General features: G+C 32.0%; 2 protein-coding genes across 2 annotated transcripts; one reads left to right on the top strand and one right to left on the bottom strand.

Annotated features, from left to right (window-relative positions):
- Positions 1-504: 504 nt before the first annotated feature.
- Positions 505-2,127, bottom strand: LOC148285191 (essential MCU regulator, mitochondrial-like). The gene is made up of 2 exons (XM_088229116.1): positions 1,755-2,127; positions 505-1,083 (listed from the first exon to the last, which is right to left on the bottom strand). Exon 1 carries the CDS (start codon positions 2,050-2,052, stop codon positions 1,774-1,776), a length of 279 nt encoding a protein of 92 aa, XP_088085242.1. The 5' UTR covers positions 2,053-2,127; the 3' UTR covers positions 505-1,083; positions 1,755-1,773.
- Positions 2,128-2,169: 42 nt separating this feature from the next.
- Positions 2,170-18,275, top strand: Gga (ADP-ribosylation factor-binding protein Gga). Its single transcript, XM_088229080.1, has 8 exons — positions 2,170-2,425; positions 3,938-4,236; positions 4,576-4,857; positions 5,775-5,994; positions 8,555-8,893; positions 8,979-9,114; positions 9,198-9,885; positions 11,264-18,275. The coding sequence occupies exons 1-8, from the start codon at positions 2,389-2,391 to the stop codon at positions 11,471-11,473; spliced, it is 2,211 nt and encodes a 736-aa protein (XP_088085206.1). The 5' UTR covers positions 2,170-2,388; the 3' UTR covers positions 11,474-18,275.
- Positions 18,276-18,356: the final 81 nt, after the last annotated feature.

Genomic DNA, 18,356 nt, shown 5'->3' with positions numbered 1-18,356 from the left:
AATATTCTACCCGTAAGTGCAAAGTTATGTTTGGATGGAATTATTACAAAAAAAAAATATATTGTCTACCTAAAATATATAATTTATTGATTTGTTATTTTTTTTTTTTTTTTTTACTTGTGAATAGCTTTACACGAGTTTTACTTTATGGACTGTTTGAAATGTGATTAATATTATTATAATGGGTTGAGTATAAATAATGTTCTAGTAAGTTCTTTCTTCATATTAATAAGCCATCACCGTACTCCACTAAAGCATTACCATTATATCGGTTTACTCATCATTAAACTTATTATTATTAATCTTGTATGACCATCTGTAACTGCTGATGCAGTAGTAGCCGATGAAAAATATACATAAGAACAACAAACACTTACTAATTTGTGTACCCTAGTCCTAAGATTATGTATGTTTCTACATATGTATCAATCTTTTACTATAAATGTTTTTACAACTCAACCGTATTATAAATTTATCTTATTTATTGTGAAATAAAAACAAATGTTTTCTTAAATTAACTTATTTTTATTAGTATTAGTTAAACTATCATATTATGGCTCTCCATTCAAGCGAAGTTATTTCAAATTACAAAAATGCACTAAGTATAAGCAGTACATGAGCATTCTTAATACATGTAACAACAATTGTATTAACTTTAGTTATATTTACTGCTAGTACCATGCTAAACTACATTTTAAATGACTAATAGGTCATTCTGGACCTTAAAATGTGTCTTATCTTATAAAACAGCTCCAAGAGCTTCTTCTCTAAATGCACGTCACAATGTGAGAGCCAATTAAAACAAAGCACAATAAATAGTAAGTTTTAAAACAGGTGCCAACAAAGGTTATTCATAATAGATTTTTCAATTCATATATATGTATATCGTATATATAATTTAGCAATTAAACATGGAATATTATTTAATAAAATGTACATAGAACAATTTTGTAATATCTAAGTATTTTATACCGATTAAAACTATTAACATAAATATCACACGTGGTTTTTATTTCATCAAGTTGGTTGGAGAAAAATCCTGTCATGAGGTATCAGTGCGGCTTCGCGTTACTCAATCCGATCCTGAAATATTTCCTCAAATGAACAAGATATAGTGTAAAGTTATGTTGACCCCCCCCCCTTGATCAATAAAATTACCCCCCTTCAGAAAATTACTAAGGAGAAAAGTTTTCAAAAAATTATTGGAAATTTTTAAATCAATACAACTCGCACTTGAGTGTTTTAAAATTTTTTATGGAATTGGTTGACATCAAATAGAATACTAAAAAATATCAAACCCCCAATTTGCCGAGGAATCAAAAAGAAGGAACTTTCATGTGGAAAAGTCCAGAAAATTATCCAAAAACATTTAAAAATAAAACATAAGTAATACATGGATCCATACTTCATCCATACTTTGGATGGTTAGCAGAAATTGTCACATGGCAATAAGCCTGCCAATGTAAAACAAACATGTATGTATACAAAGTTAAATGAAATACATGCACAAGGTATCTTACCTTACTTTTAATGGAGCATATTGCTGTATGCACCATTTTACACCGCCCACAGTCCGGCTGTTATTCATGTTGTTGTTTCACTTTTTAAAGTGTTAAATTATATAAATTTGGGGGTATTTGATTTTTTTATTCACTAAGTTAACAACGTACATTTTTGTCAACAATATAGCTAATAATATTGAAACCTCAGTTATGCTTACGCAGACAACCTTGACTAAAATTATTCACTCTTACCGGTGGTAAAGGGTAACCCTCAGTCATCATCATCGTCGTCATCTGTCGGTACAAACAACTCGTTTTCTTCCAAGAAATTCGCAATGTTTCTACTTATTCCGGCTCCTAATAAGAGACCAGGGACAATTGCGCAAACTAGACCTAGCAAACCGAAAGGAGTGCGTTCTGGGTCTGGGAGAATAGCTCCCGTAGGTGTGGTGGTCGCATGCCTATTTTTAATTGCATTAGCAGATGTGTCCGTGACAGAAGCCAGTGGCTTGGACTGTCGCAGAATCAATGAAAATCGCGAAAAATACATTTTAAGCGTGATATTAGATAATATTTTTGACAACCTCAACTTGATCTGACTTAATCTTGACTAGTTGAAAATTGAAAATAAGGAGTATTGCCAGAAAGCAAAAAAAAATGCGCAGTTATATGCGACAAAAACGTATTGTTTAAAAACTGTACAAAAATTCAAATAAAATTGTTGAAATAAACAATAAAAATACATTTCTTATATTTTTAGCAATGCAGGGTTTTATTAGTAAATCAGCGATTAAATAAACGTCATTGTTATTATCACGTGATCACCTAAAACAATTTAATTTATCCTGTTCTGGCAGTACTCTTTCGACACAGCTGATTTGAAAACATGGAGGTTGTCATTACAAGTCTCGATGCTTTAATCCGTAAGTAATAAATACAATATAAAACAACAATAGTTTACTAATATTCAGTTACGATAGTTTTTCTTTATTTTTTTTCAATTACTAATCCCTTCGTGTCTTTTCGCCGTATTATCAATCATTAACTTTTAGAGACCCAACCCACGAACTGAAACGTCAGTCTTCCTTCATAACAACTGTTTTTACCGCACATATACACACAAAAATGTTAAAAAATAAATATGTTTTAAGTAAAATCGCGGACCCATGTATTACAAACAGTGTTGTAATATTTTAAATAAAATGGATCTAAGTTTTTTTTACTAAGAAAAATACGATTTAAAACACTTAACTATTTCCGATCACAATAAGTAAGGGTTTATCAATAATAATTAAATGACCTTAAAAGCGTACCATCTTCTATGTGTGGACGTGTTTACTAAGGATTCACAAAATATATTTAATTAAAATAACAATTTGAAATAAAAATGTACTTTTAGTTTTTGTTCTTTTCCTTTCATTTGAAAATGGGTATGTTATGCACATATATACAACCACTCACTATATTGCACATACGTGTTATCAAGGTAATCATACGAAACATTGCCATTATAAATATTATTGCTATTTTTCATGCTTAAATTAATTGATATAAGTAATAATAATCATTATTATGTTATAATATCATACAATAACATGTAGAATATAATATTGGTATACCGGATACATAAGACAGGAATATCAGCCAATAGTCACCTTCTTGTCTATTAATAATATTACAAAAGAGAAGGAGAACATTTAAGGGAAGCAAATATGAAAGTCTAGGCATTTATAGGGCTTATTATTTATTTTTTTAGCACCACAACAGGCCAGCAGGCCCAATTACAGTGGTGAATTACATCACGGAACACCCAGGCTTGAGAAAAATCACATTTAATTTTTGTGTTCTCGCCGGGAATCGAACCCGGAACCTTCCGTGAGTGAGTCAAGTGTCTTGACCACTACACCACGGAGGCCGCCATCTGATGATCTGTCATTGGCTGGTTTATGTGGCCACTTCACACACTGTGCAACATGCACCATTCTGCCTGTTTTTAAACATCTGTAGGATTTAAGTGTAGTGGTCCCGTCCCAATTGGAGATTGTCATAGAACAGAAGAGGTGGGGTTGCGGTTTGATGGTGTGTATTTATTGCATGTTGAATAAGATACGACACTGTATTTTGGAGTGCGAGAGTAATGGTGATGAGTTAAAGTAACTGCATTCGGACTACATGCTGGAGCTGAGTGACTGCGTTGAGCTGAGTCTTCGGGCTGGCTGGGCTAACTGGTGCTGAATGACTGACTGACTGGGTGTTACCACGACCTGTGGTCTCTTTATAAGCCACGTTCATTTCTCCATTGGGTGAATGTACTGCAGGACTTTGCTCTCGTCGTTATGTGCCATACTGTAAGACTTGCATAATATGTTGTATTGGATTCAAAAGAAAACGTAACATCATAACGCAAGATTTAATAATTGTGTTTTCAATCTCAGACAGAGCAACCGACGCGACCTTGGACAGGCCAGACCCAGCGGCTGTGGAGGCCTTCTGCTCTGTGTTGTCGGAGTCTCCCAACGGGGCCTACGAGGCCACGCGAATCCTCGCCGCTCGCATGCGCTCCGCCCACCCGGCCGAGGCCCTTCTCGCCCTCCAAGTGCTGGACTGCTGCATGAAGCGGTGCGACCCGAGCTTCCGCGCCGAAGTGGACAAGTTTCGGTTCCTCAATGAGATGATCAAGTTGGTCTCTCCTAAATATTACGGTAGCAAAACTGCGCCAGCTGTCAGACAGAAGGTAAGCACCTGAGCTTGGAATGGGAGATTTTGCAATATGAGAATACTCACCCTCCGCTCATTGCTGGAGTAAGTCCGCCTCGCTGTGTAATGGTTGGTTTCTTCGCCTATCATTCTTAAGGTCCCGGGTTCAATCCCTGGCAGGGTGAGTGAAATATTAATTTTAAAACTGGTTTAAACTGCAACATTCATTGTTCTTGAAGTGCCATCTGAATCGTGGGAGTAATCACACTACCTTTAACAGAGGATCGAAATATGCTGCATTTGGTTTACAAATACATTGCCTTTTGCACCTCTGGGTGCAGAAAGGGGAATAATGATGATTATTTTTTTTTCTCAGGTTTTAAATCTCATGCACACCTGGACACTGGAATTCCCACGAGAAGTTAAAATCAGAGATGCCTATGAGATGCTGAAGAAGCAGGGCGTTGTTAAGGATGTTCCTCCACCAGCGGCTCCACCCCCACAGGAAGACGTTCCTCCCCCAGTACCGAGACCTAGAAATAAAGACGTGATCTTTGAAGACGAGGAGAGATCCAGGATGCTGCAGAAACTATTACAGAGTAAAAACCCTGATGATCTGCAAGCAGCCAACAGGTTGATCAAGACTATGGTCAGAGAGGTTTGTTTAACTTTTGTATTTTAAAATTATTACTAGCTACTTATTTAGTAATGTTTTAACATTATTCAACTGTCTGTGTCCGGGTGGATGAAGGATACAGTTCTGTGGGCCTCCCTACGCTTCTGTGTCCTGTTTTCGGCCTCTAGTCCATCACTTTTTTTTATGCACCTGCCGTCCGACATCCGAGAAATATGACTTGCCCAATTCCACTTCAGCTTTGCAATACTTTATCACAAATCTGTAATTTTGGTACTTTTTCACTAATTCCCTAATTCATCTTGCGATCCTTGAGATTTTTAACATTCCTCTTTGCGGTGATGTTTCAAACCCATAGTGAGTACAGGGAGTGTTCATGCGTCGAATACTTTTCTTCGGGCGCATTGGGATACTTCTAGATTTCAAAATATTTAATAATTTGCTGAATGCAGCCCATTCTAGTCTTCTTCTTTTTAATTCAGCTTCCAAATTATCTCTCCAAATATATAAACGGTGGTGGTGATTAATAAAGTATAATTTAGTTATTATAAAGCATAATTATTGATAGTCAAATATTTAATTTAATTGACAGTTCTACATACATATTTATAGTAAACAACAGATATATTGTATTAACTCAGAACCAATAACAGATTTCCACAAATTGTACTAAGTTAGTAAAGAAAATATAATACATGTGTAGTTTATACATATAAAAATGTTTTTTTCAAATAAATATTTTTTAATAATGAAAGAAGATATATAATATAATGGTAATATATAGCTGCACAATACCTTAAATTGACGATTCACCCCCGTCCTCTGCACTTTCCTTAACATGATAGTAGGGCAACTGACACAGTGGACATTGGTTTCCGGTGAGTCCGATAATCTAAAAATACAATTTATTTAATTTCCAATGAGCTGTGTTTGTTGTTAAGGACGAGAGACGTGTGGAAGCCATTTCCCGCCGAGTAACGGAGCTGCAGACGGTGCACAACAACGCCCGCCTACTGGACGAGATGCTGGAGCAGTACCGACCCGGAGTCAGCTCCGTGGAGGACCTCCAGCTCATACGGGAGTTGCACGCTGCCTGCAACCGCCTGAGGCCCACGCTCTTCAAGCTAGCCGCCGAAACGCAACAAAACGAACAAATGCTCAGTAAGTCGACCATTTACTGCAATCATCATCATCATCTATGAAGATGACCCCTATCCGCACCCTGTGGTGCACTGATACCCTAAATGCAGCACATATTAATCATCTGTAACACGAAGGTACGGCGATACGCTTCACGTGCCAGGCTGAATACTTGATAGGCAGACAGATAGTGCAATGTTACTTTTTCTAAAAATATTTCATGTCGACCTTGCCAGGAATCGAACCCAAGACCACAAGTATAGTGGACTAGGCGAACACGCCAGTTTCACACAAAAAACTGTATTCTTTATACAGCTGGACATTAATGTATTAAGTTTTTTTAAATATACCTTGAACGCCTGTTGTTAGTACACTTACATTTCATGTACGAGGTTATTGTACTACATTGGTGCTTCAATTGCAGTGTAATTTGATGTCTCAAGCTATGGTTTTCTCGGAGAGCGGTGCTGTCACCTAGCGGCTGTCGTGTGGCAGCGAATGACGTCATTAAAACGTCTGTACAAATCTATGGCTCTGGATTCCTAGAGAGCGTTGATTGTGAGCAGAACATCAAACATCGGCACCGTCATTTGCAGGACGGCCGTCGTAGTGATGCAAACAGTCTTCACTTGTATTTTTTATAGACAGGCGGCCTTTGCTTGTGAGTCTATATCTCGTCTATTACTTTTTGTCTGCGTTTTTTCTGCAAACCGGTTGACCGAAATGGAACTTAACTAATATCTATGAACTTTGTAAATACTGTAGTAAGTCGGAATGTTATAATAATTAGGTTTTAATAAACTCAACAGATCTTGCGAAAGGAATGTCAGGAACAAATAATCTACCAAAATTTTGGTTTCTTGCGAGACAGTTTGGTTAGTAATGTCAACTAAACCGCATGAAGTCGGATAGCTTTACTGTTTATTTAGTTACATTATATCCTATTTCAAATGGCATGCATATAATGTAACCGCTGTCCTAACAGAGAGTGGCTTCTCCAAAAAACTTTTATATTCGCACAATCAAAACAATAAATGCATGAGTTGCTATTTCTCTAAAATCATAATAGTACATATAATATTTATCATATAGAGATATGTAAATGCTTTTATATGTACATATATTATATATATGCTTGTATTTCTTTTTAACAACCAAAAAATATATTTGATAAGTTTTTTGTTCAATCCGTTACTCTTTAATCATATAAAGCCTAAATCAACATTACTTCAATACTTTATCTTTGTATGAGTACTAATATCCATGCGGCTCGACTGAAATCATCTTCCATCCACTATCAGAGATGTTACTACAGTATCTCTGTTTAAATCACATCTGAAGAAACATCTCCTTTCTCCTCTTTAATCTCTCCTTTCCTCTTTATTCCTTATTCCCATTGAGTAATAGTATTGATTTAAGGTAATTTATATACAAATACAATTGTTTTAATAAAAATGACATGAAAATCCGAAAGATACGAAGATGTATCGCTGAACTAGATGAACGAGACGTGAGAAAGTATCTCTAGTTCAAGTTTCCGACCTCGTCAGTATGACCGCGTCGTTAACGAACTAACCACCTCTAGTGCCAACCAATTTAGGAAAAAACAAAGACTCTTATAAATTACATATTTAAATTCAATATTTAAATATTCCATGTATTTTTTTCATCACACCTCGTATACCGACATATTAGTTTATATAAATCTTTTGAATATAATTTTTATTAAAAATACTTTTAAAAAGTGTTCTTTTAATTGCGCATTTTTTTACAAACACTGATTTCAAATGGCAAAATTGTATTATATTATTACCAGATTACAGCCTAAAGAGATGCCATTTTCTTCACAAGAATGACTGAATAAATAAGCAAACTTTTATGAATGATTATATTATTTTATGAATTCACAAATGACCTGCTGCTTGTAATTTAATTTTCACATTCTATTTCATAAAGTTAACAAGAATATTAAATTTTTATGATTTATTCAATGTTGTATAAATTTGTGAATACAGTCAGATACTTAGACATCAAGATATTTACTTAGTTAATAAAAACAAATTTACATATTATGTATATTTCAATAGTTTTGCATGTAAATATTTTTTTTTAATGTATAATACATATTATCTTGTTTGATAGTGTTTCATTTGTTGAAAAATTTTCAAATTAATGTATTTTCTGAAATTCAGAGAAAATTGAATTATTATTGAATTTTATTTTGAAGACTGTCATTTTTAAATATTTAATATATATCATTTTGAACTGAATTTAAATTTATGTAGGTAGGTACATATTATATAATAATCAATGAACAGTTTTTTGTTACTGATTTTTCTGCTTTTGCTTCAAATTTGCCTTTAATTCCTAGTATAATTATCTCTTTGCAAACCTAACACCATTCAACCTGATGCCGTGTGAATTATACAATTATACGCCTCAAACTCCCACTGAAATGCATATCCGAACTTTTTATCACTAGTTATACTAGAAAATATGCACTCTTAAAGTCCCAAATAATTTCTTTGCAGTAGTTGTAAATTATTTGCAGTAGTTGTAAATCATTTGCAAATCATTTTAGGTGATGTTCTCGAAGCGAGTGATGAACTGGGACAAGTTTTTGAGAAATACACAGCTATTATATTGCATGGAAAGTCTTTGGAATCTGTTAATAATGCTCCCAGAAGTAATTTCCAACCTGGGTCAATCCTTCTGAATGGAGATGGTAATTCTTTACTAGACCTCGCAACTCCACTGCCCAATCCTCGACAGAACTTACCGGAAATATCCAGCGGAAGTGGGCAGACTAATATAAAAGAGCTAGATGATATATTTTCCAACGTACATTTAGCCAAAATTGAACCAGAAATAAGCAATGCTCCCATCTTAAAACCTGTCAGTGTCACATCCCTTATTCAAGGTAATAATCGTTTATTTTACATTGTTTTCATTTATTGAGCTAATATTTTTTTTGGTAAACAATCCAGAACCAAATTTTTTTTTAGATCTACCCGAAACAAGCGTTAAATCCACCTCGCAGCCAATTATCAATAAAGGTTTAGCGGATTTGGATGCTCTCGGAGCAGATCTCTTAAAAGATTCTCTTCCACCTTCTCACAGAAAGGGCGGGCAATTTAATAGGTAAGGTAAAAGGCAAATCAATATAAAAGATTTCTAAATTGAATCATTAACAAAATTATAATAATTTTTCTTTACATTTTCAGTAAACAATTAGATAGAGTGCCGATGAACTCGCTCAGTAAAATGCCTCAACGTGCAATAGACGAAATCTCCCGAGAAGTTGATCACAAAAGTCCCGCAGATAAGAAGCGAACAGGGCAAAACAGTATGCTTGATCTTGATTTCTTAATATCAAAAACATTGGATGCAGAAGGCAAAAACAATGTAGCACTCTCAAACAACGATGACTTAATGGTGGATATCTCATGGGATGATTCGTTGCTCGGTGCCAAACATAAAACCCACGACGAAGATGGAGAAATCTCTTTACTAGAATATTTAAATGAAATTAAAGCTTCTAAAACGAGCCAACTCCAGCGGAAACATGTACCGCCAAGTTTGGAAACAAATGGTAATGAAACCGCTCAAGCCGAACCTGAATCACCCAAAATCTCTAAAGATGAAAACATTCCAAATAAATTAGAAACCAAACAATCTCCTACTAAAGCGATTGAAATGAAACCGTTGACAGATATAAATATAAGTTTAGATTGTATAACTCCTGGAGGTATTCCTCCGCTAACTGCATTTGAAGAAGAAAATGGTATAACGGTTGTGTTACATTTCACAAAGAACAAACCTCGGGATGATGTATCTGTAATAGTTATCTCTACAACGAGTCGCAATACACACCCCATTCGAGACTATAAATTCCATGCTGTGGTACCAAAGGTAATTATTATTTTAATAATTATGTTTTTTGTAAGTATTTATTGATATATGGCCCACGCGCAGACATTTAGTCTGCTGGTGTATTTTCTTATGTATATTGTATTTTAAGTATACTTGTATTTTTAGTATATTTTAAATAAATATCCATTTTTTATCCTATGTAATTTTTTTTTCCAATTATCTATGTAAAACACTGTTTTTACTGTCATATTTTTTAAGCACATAAATCAATATTTTTTTACATGCTTAATTATTTAGGGTTTAAACTGTGTAGCCGAGTTGCATAAATTAAATTGATTAGTAAAATTACACAATCAATTATTTAGATTTATACTTATGCATTCTCAAACAAGTCACAATTACTGTTCTAAATAATCCAGTGAGAGACTCTAGTTTTAAATAATATTAAAATATATACATATATATATATATAAATAATATTATATACAATATTATAATACAAAAAAGCTCTAAGAATTATTTTGAAAAAAAATAGATACAAAAAAGTAAAGTCAATGTTAAACAAATTACAAATACTAACATATGGAGGCTTTACTGACAAAATGCATTAAGTCATTAAAACAGGTTCCGGAATAATCGCCTTTTAAGCTTTTTTATTCTTTCAATGCATTATTTCTCCCATAATTTTCTTTTATTTTAAAGCTTCAAAAGAGTAATCTTTATTCTAGTCATAGCATAAAATTTGAAATCAACATCTTGCACCTATATTTAAATATATAGAGGCTATACTGACAGAATGCATTAAGCCAAAAGTCTTTTAACTGACTTAATGCATTCGATATATTTCAAATATTTTTTAATATAAATGCAAACGGTTGATTTCAAATTTCATGCTATGCTTAGAATAAAGATTAAGATTTAATCTTAAGAATAAAGATTTAAGCTTTAGCTTAAAAAAAAAATAATTGAGGGAGAAATAATGCATTGAAAAAGCTTTAAATGTAATTATCCCTAAACTTGTTTTAGTGACTTAATGCATTGTCAGTAAAGCCTCGATATAGGCAAATATTTTTTTACAATACCACGATATCTGCATATAAAATTGTCCAAAAATTCCGACAATTTTGGAAAAAATAAAAAACAGTCAACTTGAACATAATCATAATACCGGAGAAAAAGTAAAAATCAGACACCCATTTAGAAAGAAGAATTTACAGAATTAAATTTTATATAATGGGAAAAAACATTAATGTTTAAATTAAATTGAACTTAACGATAAGGCATATCTGTTAAACGTTATGTTATTATTATAACGCGCACACTATTTCAAGAATTAAAATAAATATATGAATCATAAACATATTTATATTCATTCCTAAGAGTTTTTATATCAAACCTAAAATGTTTCTTCTTCTAGGGTTGCAAAGTTCGTCTTCTACCTCCATCCGGTGAGAATTTCCCCGCATGTAGCCCCTTCCTGCCCCCCGCAGCCGTGACCCAGGTGATGCTCCTCGCTCGGCCCGACTCATCTCCTGTATTCCTCAAGTTCGTCATCACCTACTCCTGCCAAGATGACAGCATCTCCGAGATAGGAGAGGTCAGCAGTCTACCCCTCGATCAGCTTTGATCTCATAATGCACTGCTGAATTCAGATTTATAAAGGGGCTAAATATAACTGACTGATTTAACTGGGTTGAAAACTTTTGTTGTGGAAATATTCTGTGTAATGTACAGTTATTTTAAATGATGGACTAATTTTGTATTACTGTATTTTCTAAATTATTTCATCGGTTCAATGGAAAACAAATGAAGTATCACACGACTGAGTATCACTGAGGTGGTTGAGTTTTACTGTGTTTTTCATTGGTAAAAGATATTTGAACTCAAAGTATTAAAATTTGTTTATTAAAAAATATATGTATTAGAAATAAAAGACAAGTGATACTTGAATCCACAAATTATCACTAGACTCTTTTATTTCTATATTAAATTACAATGAACTTCCACCAATAATTTTCACTAACAAACTTGAATGTTTTATTTTTGTACAGGGTATTTTCACAATCAAATAATAACGTTGAAAATATACATACTTTGTGAACATTTTGAATGGATTTTTATGATTCTAATGATATAACTATCAATGTATATAAAAAACAAATTTTCATTTATAATTTTTGGGTTTAAAAACTAGCGCAAACAAAATGTCTCACAGTTGGTGTTAAGTCATTTTGATGTCGCACATCATGCCCGCCGAGTGTGCTTCTAACAAAAATTGCATTCAAGTATGGAGCTGTAATGTAATACGTGCCTTTTGTATCATAGAATGTGAAACGTCTCATTTTTAGGTCATTTAAAATATGCACAGTTTAAACCTTTGTAGAAAATTTATAACACATGGCACGAAAAAAATAATCACAGTTTTTGTTTATTTAAAAATAATAATTTAAAAAAAAAACGTGAAGAGGTGCTATTCTTTAATTTAAAATATTATGATATAGAATTCTCATTTTCGGTTATTTATAACTACAGTATTATGCAAATGAATGGAATAAAATTCCTTATTAATATTTTGAGTTACAGGTGACGTACAATCATAAAATATTTTTTATTTAGTAGGATGTATGTCTTTCTTTTGCTTTTATAACAGCCTGAACACCTTTTGGCATGGAATCGATCAAACTTCGGTAATTTTCTTTTACTCTGTCATCTCGAAACCACATCTGAATAACAGCTTCTATCATCTTTATCTTGGTGGTGCAGTCTAATTTTTGTATCCTAGATTTGCAAATCGCCCACAATTTCTTTATAGGGTTAAGGTCAGGTGAATTTCCAGGCCAGTCTAAAAGAGTTATCTTTTTATCATTGAAATACTTAAGCATAAACTTCGATACATGACAAGGAGCTGAATCCGGTTGAAATACAGCCCCACCATTAGGACAACATTTACTCAGTTCTGTACTCGAGTGCTGCTCCAATAGAGCTTTATACTTTAGGCTATTCATAATTCCTTCTATTGGTATCAAAGATCCGGTCCCCATATATGAAAAGCAGCCCCAAAACATCTTCTTTACAGGATATTTCACCGTTTGATAAATATGAGCCACAGTGAGTTTTTTACCCCCACTTTTTCTAACAAATTTTGTGGGATATTTTATAAAATTAGTCCTTTATTGAGAAATGTAAAAAAAAACAACAGATAGCACACCAACAAACACCAATAAGAGCTCCCAAAAGATTAATGAACTGTAAGTCATAATTTTTGGCGCTAAACAACTGTTAACTAACTGCTGACATGAGTGTTTCTATACATAAAAAAATTACAAAAATTACTCTTATTCCATTAACATGAGTGTTTCTGTACACAAAAAAATTACAAAAATTACTCTTATTCCATTAATTCGCACAATACTGTCGCTGAAAATTATCACTGAACCTTTGGCTAAATCATAAAAATGCAAATATTTTGTTTTTCATGGAAATAAAAATGGTGGGATGTCAATGAGAACATTATTTATATTAAAGACACTTTATCACTTAACCGTATAATTGTAAGGCTGTGTTTTTATTACGATATTGATTTGTATGTATGTATTTACATCATATTATTCCCCAAAGCCATAATAAAATCTGTTTTTTTTATTTTTGATATGACAGCCCAAAGAAAATTAGTCAATTATATTTAGCCCACCTGCGTATATTTAAATTAATCTTCAATATATATTTTGTCTCAAATTTTAATAGAATCCCAAATGTGTACTTAAGTTAATTTAAAAAATTGATTTTCTTATGTTTAGTTTAGTCGCTAGTCAACAAAAAAGTTTTTTTTTTTATTTTCATATATTTGGTTACAAAGTGATATTTTATAATTTCTAAAATGCATAATTTTCATTGTGAAAAAAATATTGTTATTTATTTATAAATTTTCTATGAACAAGGTAGAAAAACATGTCTTTTTACTAAAGAAGCAAAAATGCCACTGTCCGTGTTCACTGTTTTTGGAAGAACAACAAAACCTACTGGTTTTGAAAAAAACTTTCTTCTAAGTTTAATGTGCAAGTTGTGCGTGGTAAAACAAGTAACAAAATACATGTGCTCAAAGACCTTAAAAGAAATGGTCTAATAGATTTTGTTGGTTTTCCCAGAAACAGTGGCCTTTTTGCTTTTAATCCACTCATACACAAATGTGCATTTATTACAAGAACATTGCTTTTACTAGTTTATTTCATCTCTCATGAAATGTAGTTAAATGAACATTCCACAATAATTATAAATACGTTGAAATATGGCTAATTTGATTTTTAGTCAATTACAAGTTTTCACAAAATCTTCTATAAAAAAAAATCGACGAATATTGCAAGGCTTGTCTTTATGAATAAGATAGTTGGTTAACCTAAGAAATCTTTGCTTTTCTTCAATTAGTTTTCATTCAAATGTGTACATAATATTTTGCTGCTGAGAATTTTTGTGTACCAAAGTTGCCTTAAAAATACACATTTGATTTATTATGACATATGTACAAATATTCTTTATTGTATTAATCACACTTGTTGGTATAATATTAATGAAGAGTTATTTAACATATTAAAAGGAGTACTATGTAATATATAGTAAAAAAATTATAAATATGTATGTAAATGTTACATGTTATATCATTTACAAACATTATTTTCTTACCCCCACACCTAATTTTGCATATGACACTGTAATTACTTAACTAAATAATAAGCACTTTATAGTTTGTACTAGGTATACCCAGAAAGTTATATTTGACAGGTTAAAGAAAACAAGTAAATATTCAGAATAAAAAAAATATTGTTAAACTATTTATCTACATAACTAACACCATTTTGTAGGCACTTGTCATAATGTGGCACAAGCTTTTACATTCCCTCTTCATAAAAGCAGACACCTGCTTTGTTCGTCGCCGTGCACGTTATCACGACCTTCATTGAACTGTCTCATCTATCCCCTTATAATCGCTTATCACATGTTCTCTGTATACTCTCACAGATCTTTTGATGAATGTTGACTGGTTTTAACATTCTTCGCATTAAGAAAAGAATTACAGAACTTATCCACAAACGACAGGATCTTAAATTTTATTCGCCATTTCAAAAAAGCACCATAAAGCATACACAACTGTCAGCTAACTCAAAATGGCGTCAGCTCCTTAGTAGGTCAGGATAAGTGCATGCACGCGCGAAATTGCAATCGCAGCGCTGCGATGGTAAGAAATACAAACGGAACTTTCTAGGTATACCTCGTATATTAGAACATTTTGCTCCAAAACTTTTTTCAATCTTCTGTGCATCTTGCATTCATAACAACTTATGAATGAATTGCCAATTCCATAAAAAATATTGGATGAGTGAAAATTTATCATATATGGGAAAAATTCCAACACATAAGTGTTCAAGAAATTGATACTCGCTTATAATCAAGTTTAACTAAAATATTTTATATCCACATAACGTTGGGTTTCTGGGACAAGTTGGTAACTGCATTTTACCAGTGTGAGATATTGTACTTTTAAAGTTAAAAGCTCATCCCAAATCAACAATTCGATTTTTTGAATCGTTGATTTGGAAAACATTTTTTTAAAAATGAGATGTCATCATAAATGGCACCAAATAATATTAGTTTAAAAAGTAAATAAAAAATATTTCTTCTGTAAGAAAGAAAAAAATTATTACTTTTAAAACAAAGATTATTTGGTGCCATTTATAAGGACATCTAATTTTAAAAACAAATTAAGTTACCAACTTGTGCATAAACCTGGCGATAATATGTATATTTATTGTCTCCCTGTTATATTTACTACACAAAAAAATAATGCAGGAGATTAGATCACTTATATTTCTTCTACTTGGCTATTTAATAATTCAAAATAGTACACACATACTGTGCGAGGGTATTTAAAAAATATTTTACGCCAATGCTCTGAGTTATCAATTTTCTTAAAAATTACCTCAAGAGCCAAAGGCGTAGCTGGGATTTTCTCCAGAGGGGGGCAGTTTTCTTCTTAAAAAATGTTTTATTTAAACATTTTAAAGTGCTAAAATTAGTTACCATTCTATTTGAATCGATCTAAATCTTATTTCAACTCTAGCGTACAGAGTTCAGACTAAACCTTGACAAAAATTATTTTTAGTTTCCCATTACCTTTTTTTTGCACACTTACAAAGACCGACTAGCTGATTTTCTGTCATTGTTGACCGTAACCAAGTTTTTACCCTGCTTAAGATGTTAAAGGATCTTTCGATGGTGGCCGGTTGCCGGTTGTGCAGGACTGCGAGTGAGATAAGCGCTCGTTTTATCGATGGGTACAATAATAAAATCTGGTTTCTTTACTAGTGCAGTTAGTTGTCTTCTTCAGTTCGATATTTGGCACATTTTTTCCTTTCCATTGGACTGTACCAAAGTTCAGCTACACAGGCGCAATACTATATATCCTCTTGATGTCATTGACCTATAATTGTTCATTTGACTGAATGAGGCAGGGGGCGCAAGCAAGGGGGCTAGCCTGTGTCGAGAGTTATGACTGCTTATTTTCAAAAACGTTGACTCATATATATTTATGTTTTATTACAAGGCTATATTTAATTTTTTAAGAAATTTTTGCCAAAAATAAGAAATGTTAACATTTATTAGCTTAAGCTTTACATGATTTTATATAAATCACTAAGATTTTATAAATATCACCATTTTGTATTTTTATTAGTCCCAAAAAAAATTTGCCAAATCCTACATCGCATTTATTTTATGTACCCAAACTGCTTGTTTTAAAAAATTCGATAGTGTCTTTTGTCTGACCATAATCAGACTTCCATTACATGCAGTTTATTAACTTGCCAGATCTTAAAACTTGTACAACATAATAAATAAATATTTCATATCAACCATGTCAGGAATCGGACCAGAGACCTCTTGCATGGTAGGCGACTTTATATTTTGCTTGTGAGCGGACTAATTATTTATCTTGATAAATAGAAATTTGGAAAATTTATTTGTAATATAATTTGCAAACTTAACCCTAACCTTCGTCGCATCGACGAATATATCGTGTTGTCGCTTATCAACTTGGTGCTTGCCACGGTCTCTCAAGAGACTTTTATGTCCAGCGACGTTAGTTTCATATATGTGTATAATAAACATAACGAAAACATATGTTTTTAATAAGAAATATCCACCACAAAAATCGTTCATCGAATCGACGAATGTCTAGGTTGAATGGGGTTTTTTATGAATTTCAGGTGTTTAGGATTAAAAATTAGTTAATACTTACGCATGAAATATATTTTTTTTTGCAAAAAAAAATTCAATGCTCATTTTTTAATAACAGAAACACAATTTTATTTGCAAATTTAAATTATAATTTATACATCATCATGCAGTTTCTAAGTGAATAAGCCATTAAAAAATATATATTAAAAAAATAAAAATCATAGTAATTATTTGTCACTCTTTAAATTATTATACACATATGTTTTACAAGTTTATTTTACAGAAATGGCAATCCGGATTACTATGCATGTATAAATTTACAGTATTTTCCATATCAATATGTGGCTGACGTGTTTATTATAAGAAAAAAAAGATCTGAATAGGGTTATTTAATATATTTTAATAATTTATTCCTCTAAAAATGAAGTAAAAAAATAACTATGAGTCTATGGATGAATTTTATTGAACTATGTAAATACATAGTAACTATGTAATTTCTTTGCGAAAGTTCATTGTAATAAATAAATAAAAAAATTGATGATTTGAGCATGACAGGTTGACCCTTTAATCCATTTAGTTTGATAGACCAATTTCACCAGTTTCATGGCTCTCGCAACATCGTCAGATGGTTATTTTAAACTTAGTTAATAAAAGTGTCACCTGTCATATATAAAACAATTTTTTTTTAGTTATTTGTGTATGTTTCAAATTGTAAGATAAAATGTTGGGTTAGGTAGATAGTCATGCATCTCAAAATAATTGTATTTTTAAAAGAATATTTTTAAACCCAATATAAAACAAACATCTCAATGTATTGATATAATTTTTTTGTAAATATGCACTGTCAGACCAGATTCTATATCGCAGGATAATAATATTAACAATGCGATGTGGAGAATTGATGTGATTGGTTTATAGACTTAATAATATGTATAAGGAATGAATAAGGGTTTGAGAAGTAAAAAGAACACAAAAAAATGACACTACTTTGCTTTAATTTAGTTTAGCAAGCATTTTTAACTATCAAAATAAAACCTCAAGTATCTGTGTGCAATCACGAGAAAAATTGCTTGATGCTTAATTTTTGCTTTATGAAAAATTGAATTATTTTAATTTTATGAAAATCAAATTTTTGCATGATTTAATATTATGTATGTTATTTTATGTTTGTGTACTTATTTCAATAAATGAATTGAAAGATATCTTTGTTTTATTTTATTATTTCATGTGTTCTTTTGAAATGTATGTTTCTGGACTATTATAATTATATAATTGCCACATTC

This window comes from Micrasema longulum, unplaced genomic scaffold (assembly GCF_059751315.1).
Source record: "Micrasema longulum isolate JH-2025_06_02 unplaced genomic scaffold, ASM5975131v1 h1tg000049l, whole genome shotgun sequence".
Classification (NCBI taxonomy): Eukaryota; Metazoa; Arthropoda; class Insecta; order Trichoptera; family Brachycentridae; genus Micrasema; species Micrasema longulum.
The sequence above is the reverse complement of the archived record's forward strand: the minus strand, read 5'-3'. Positions and strand labels throughout refer to the sequence as shown.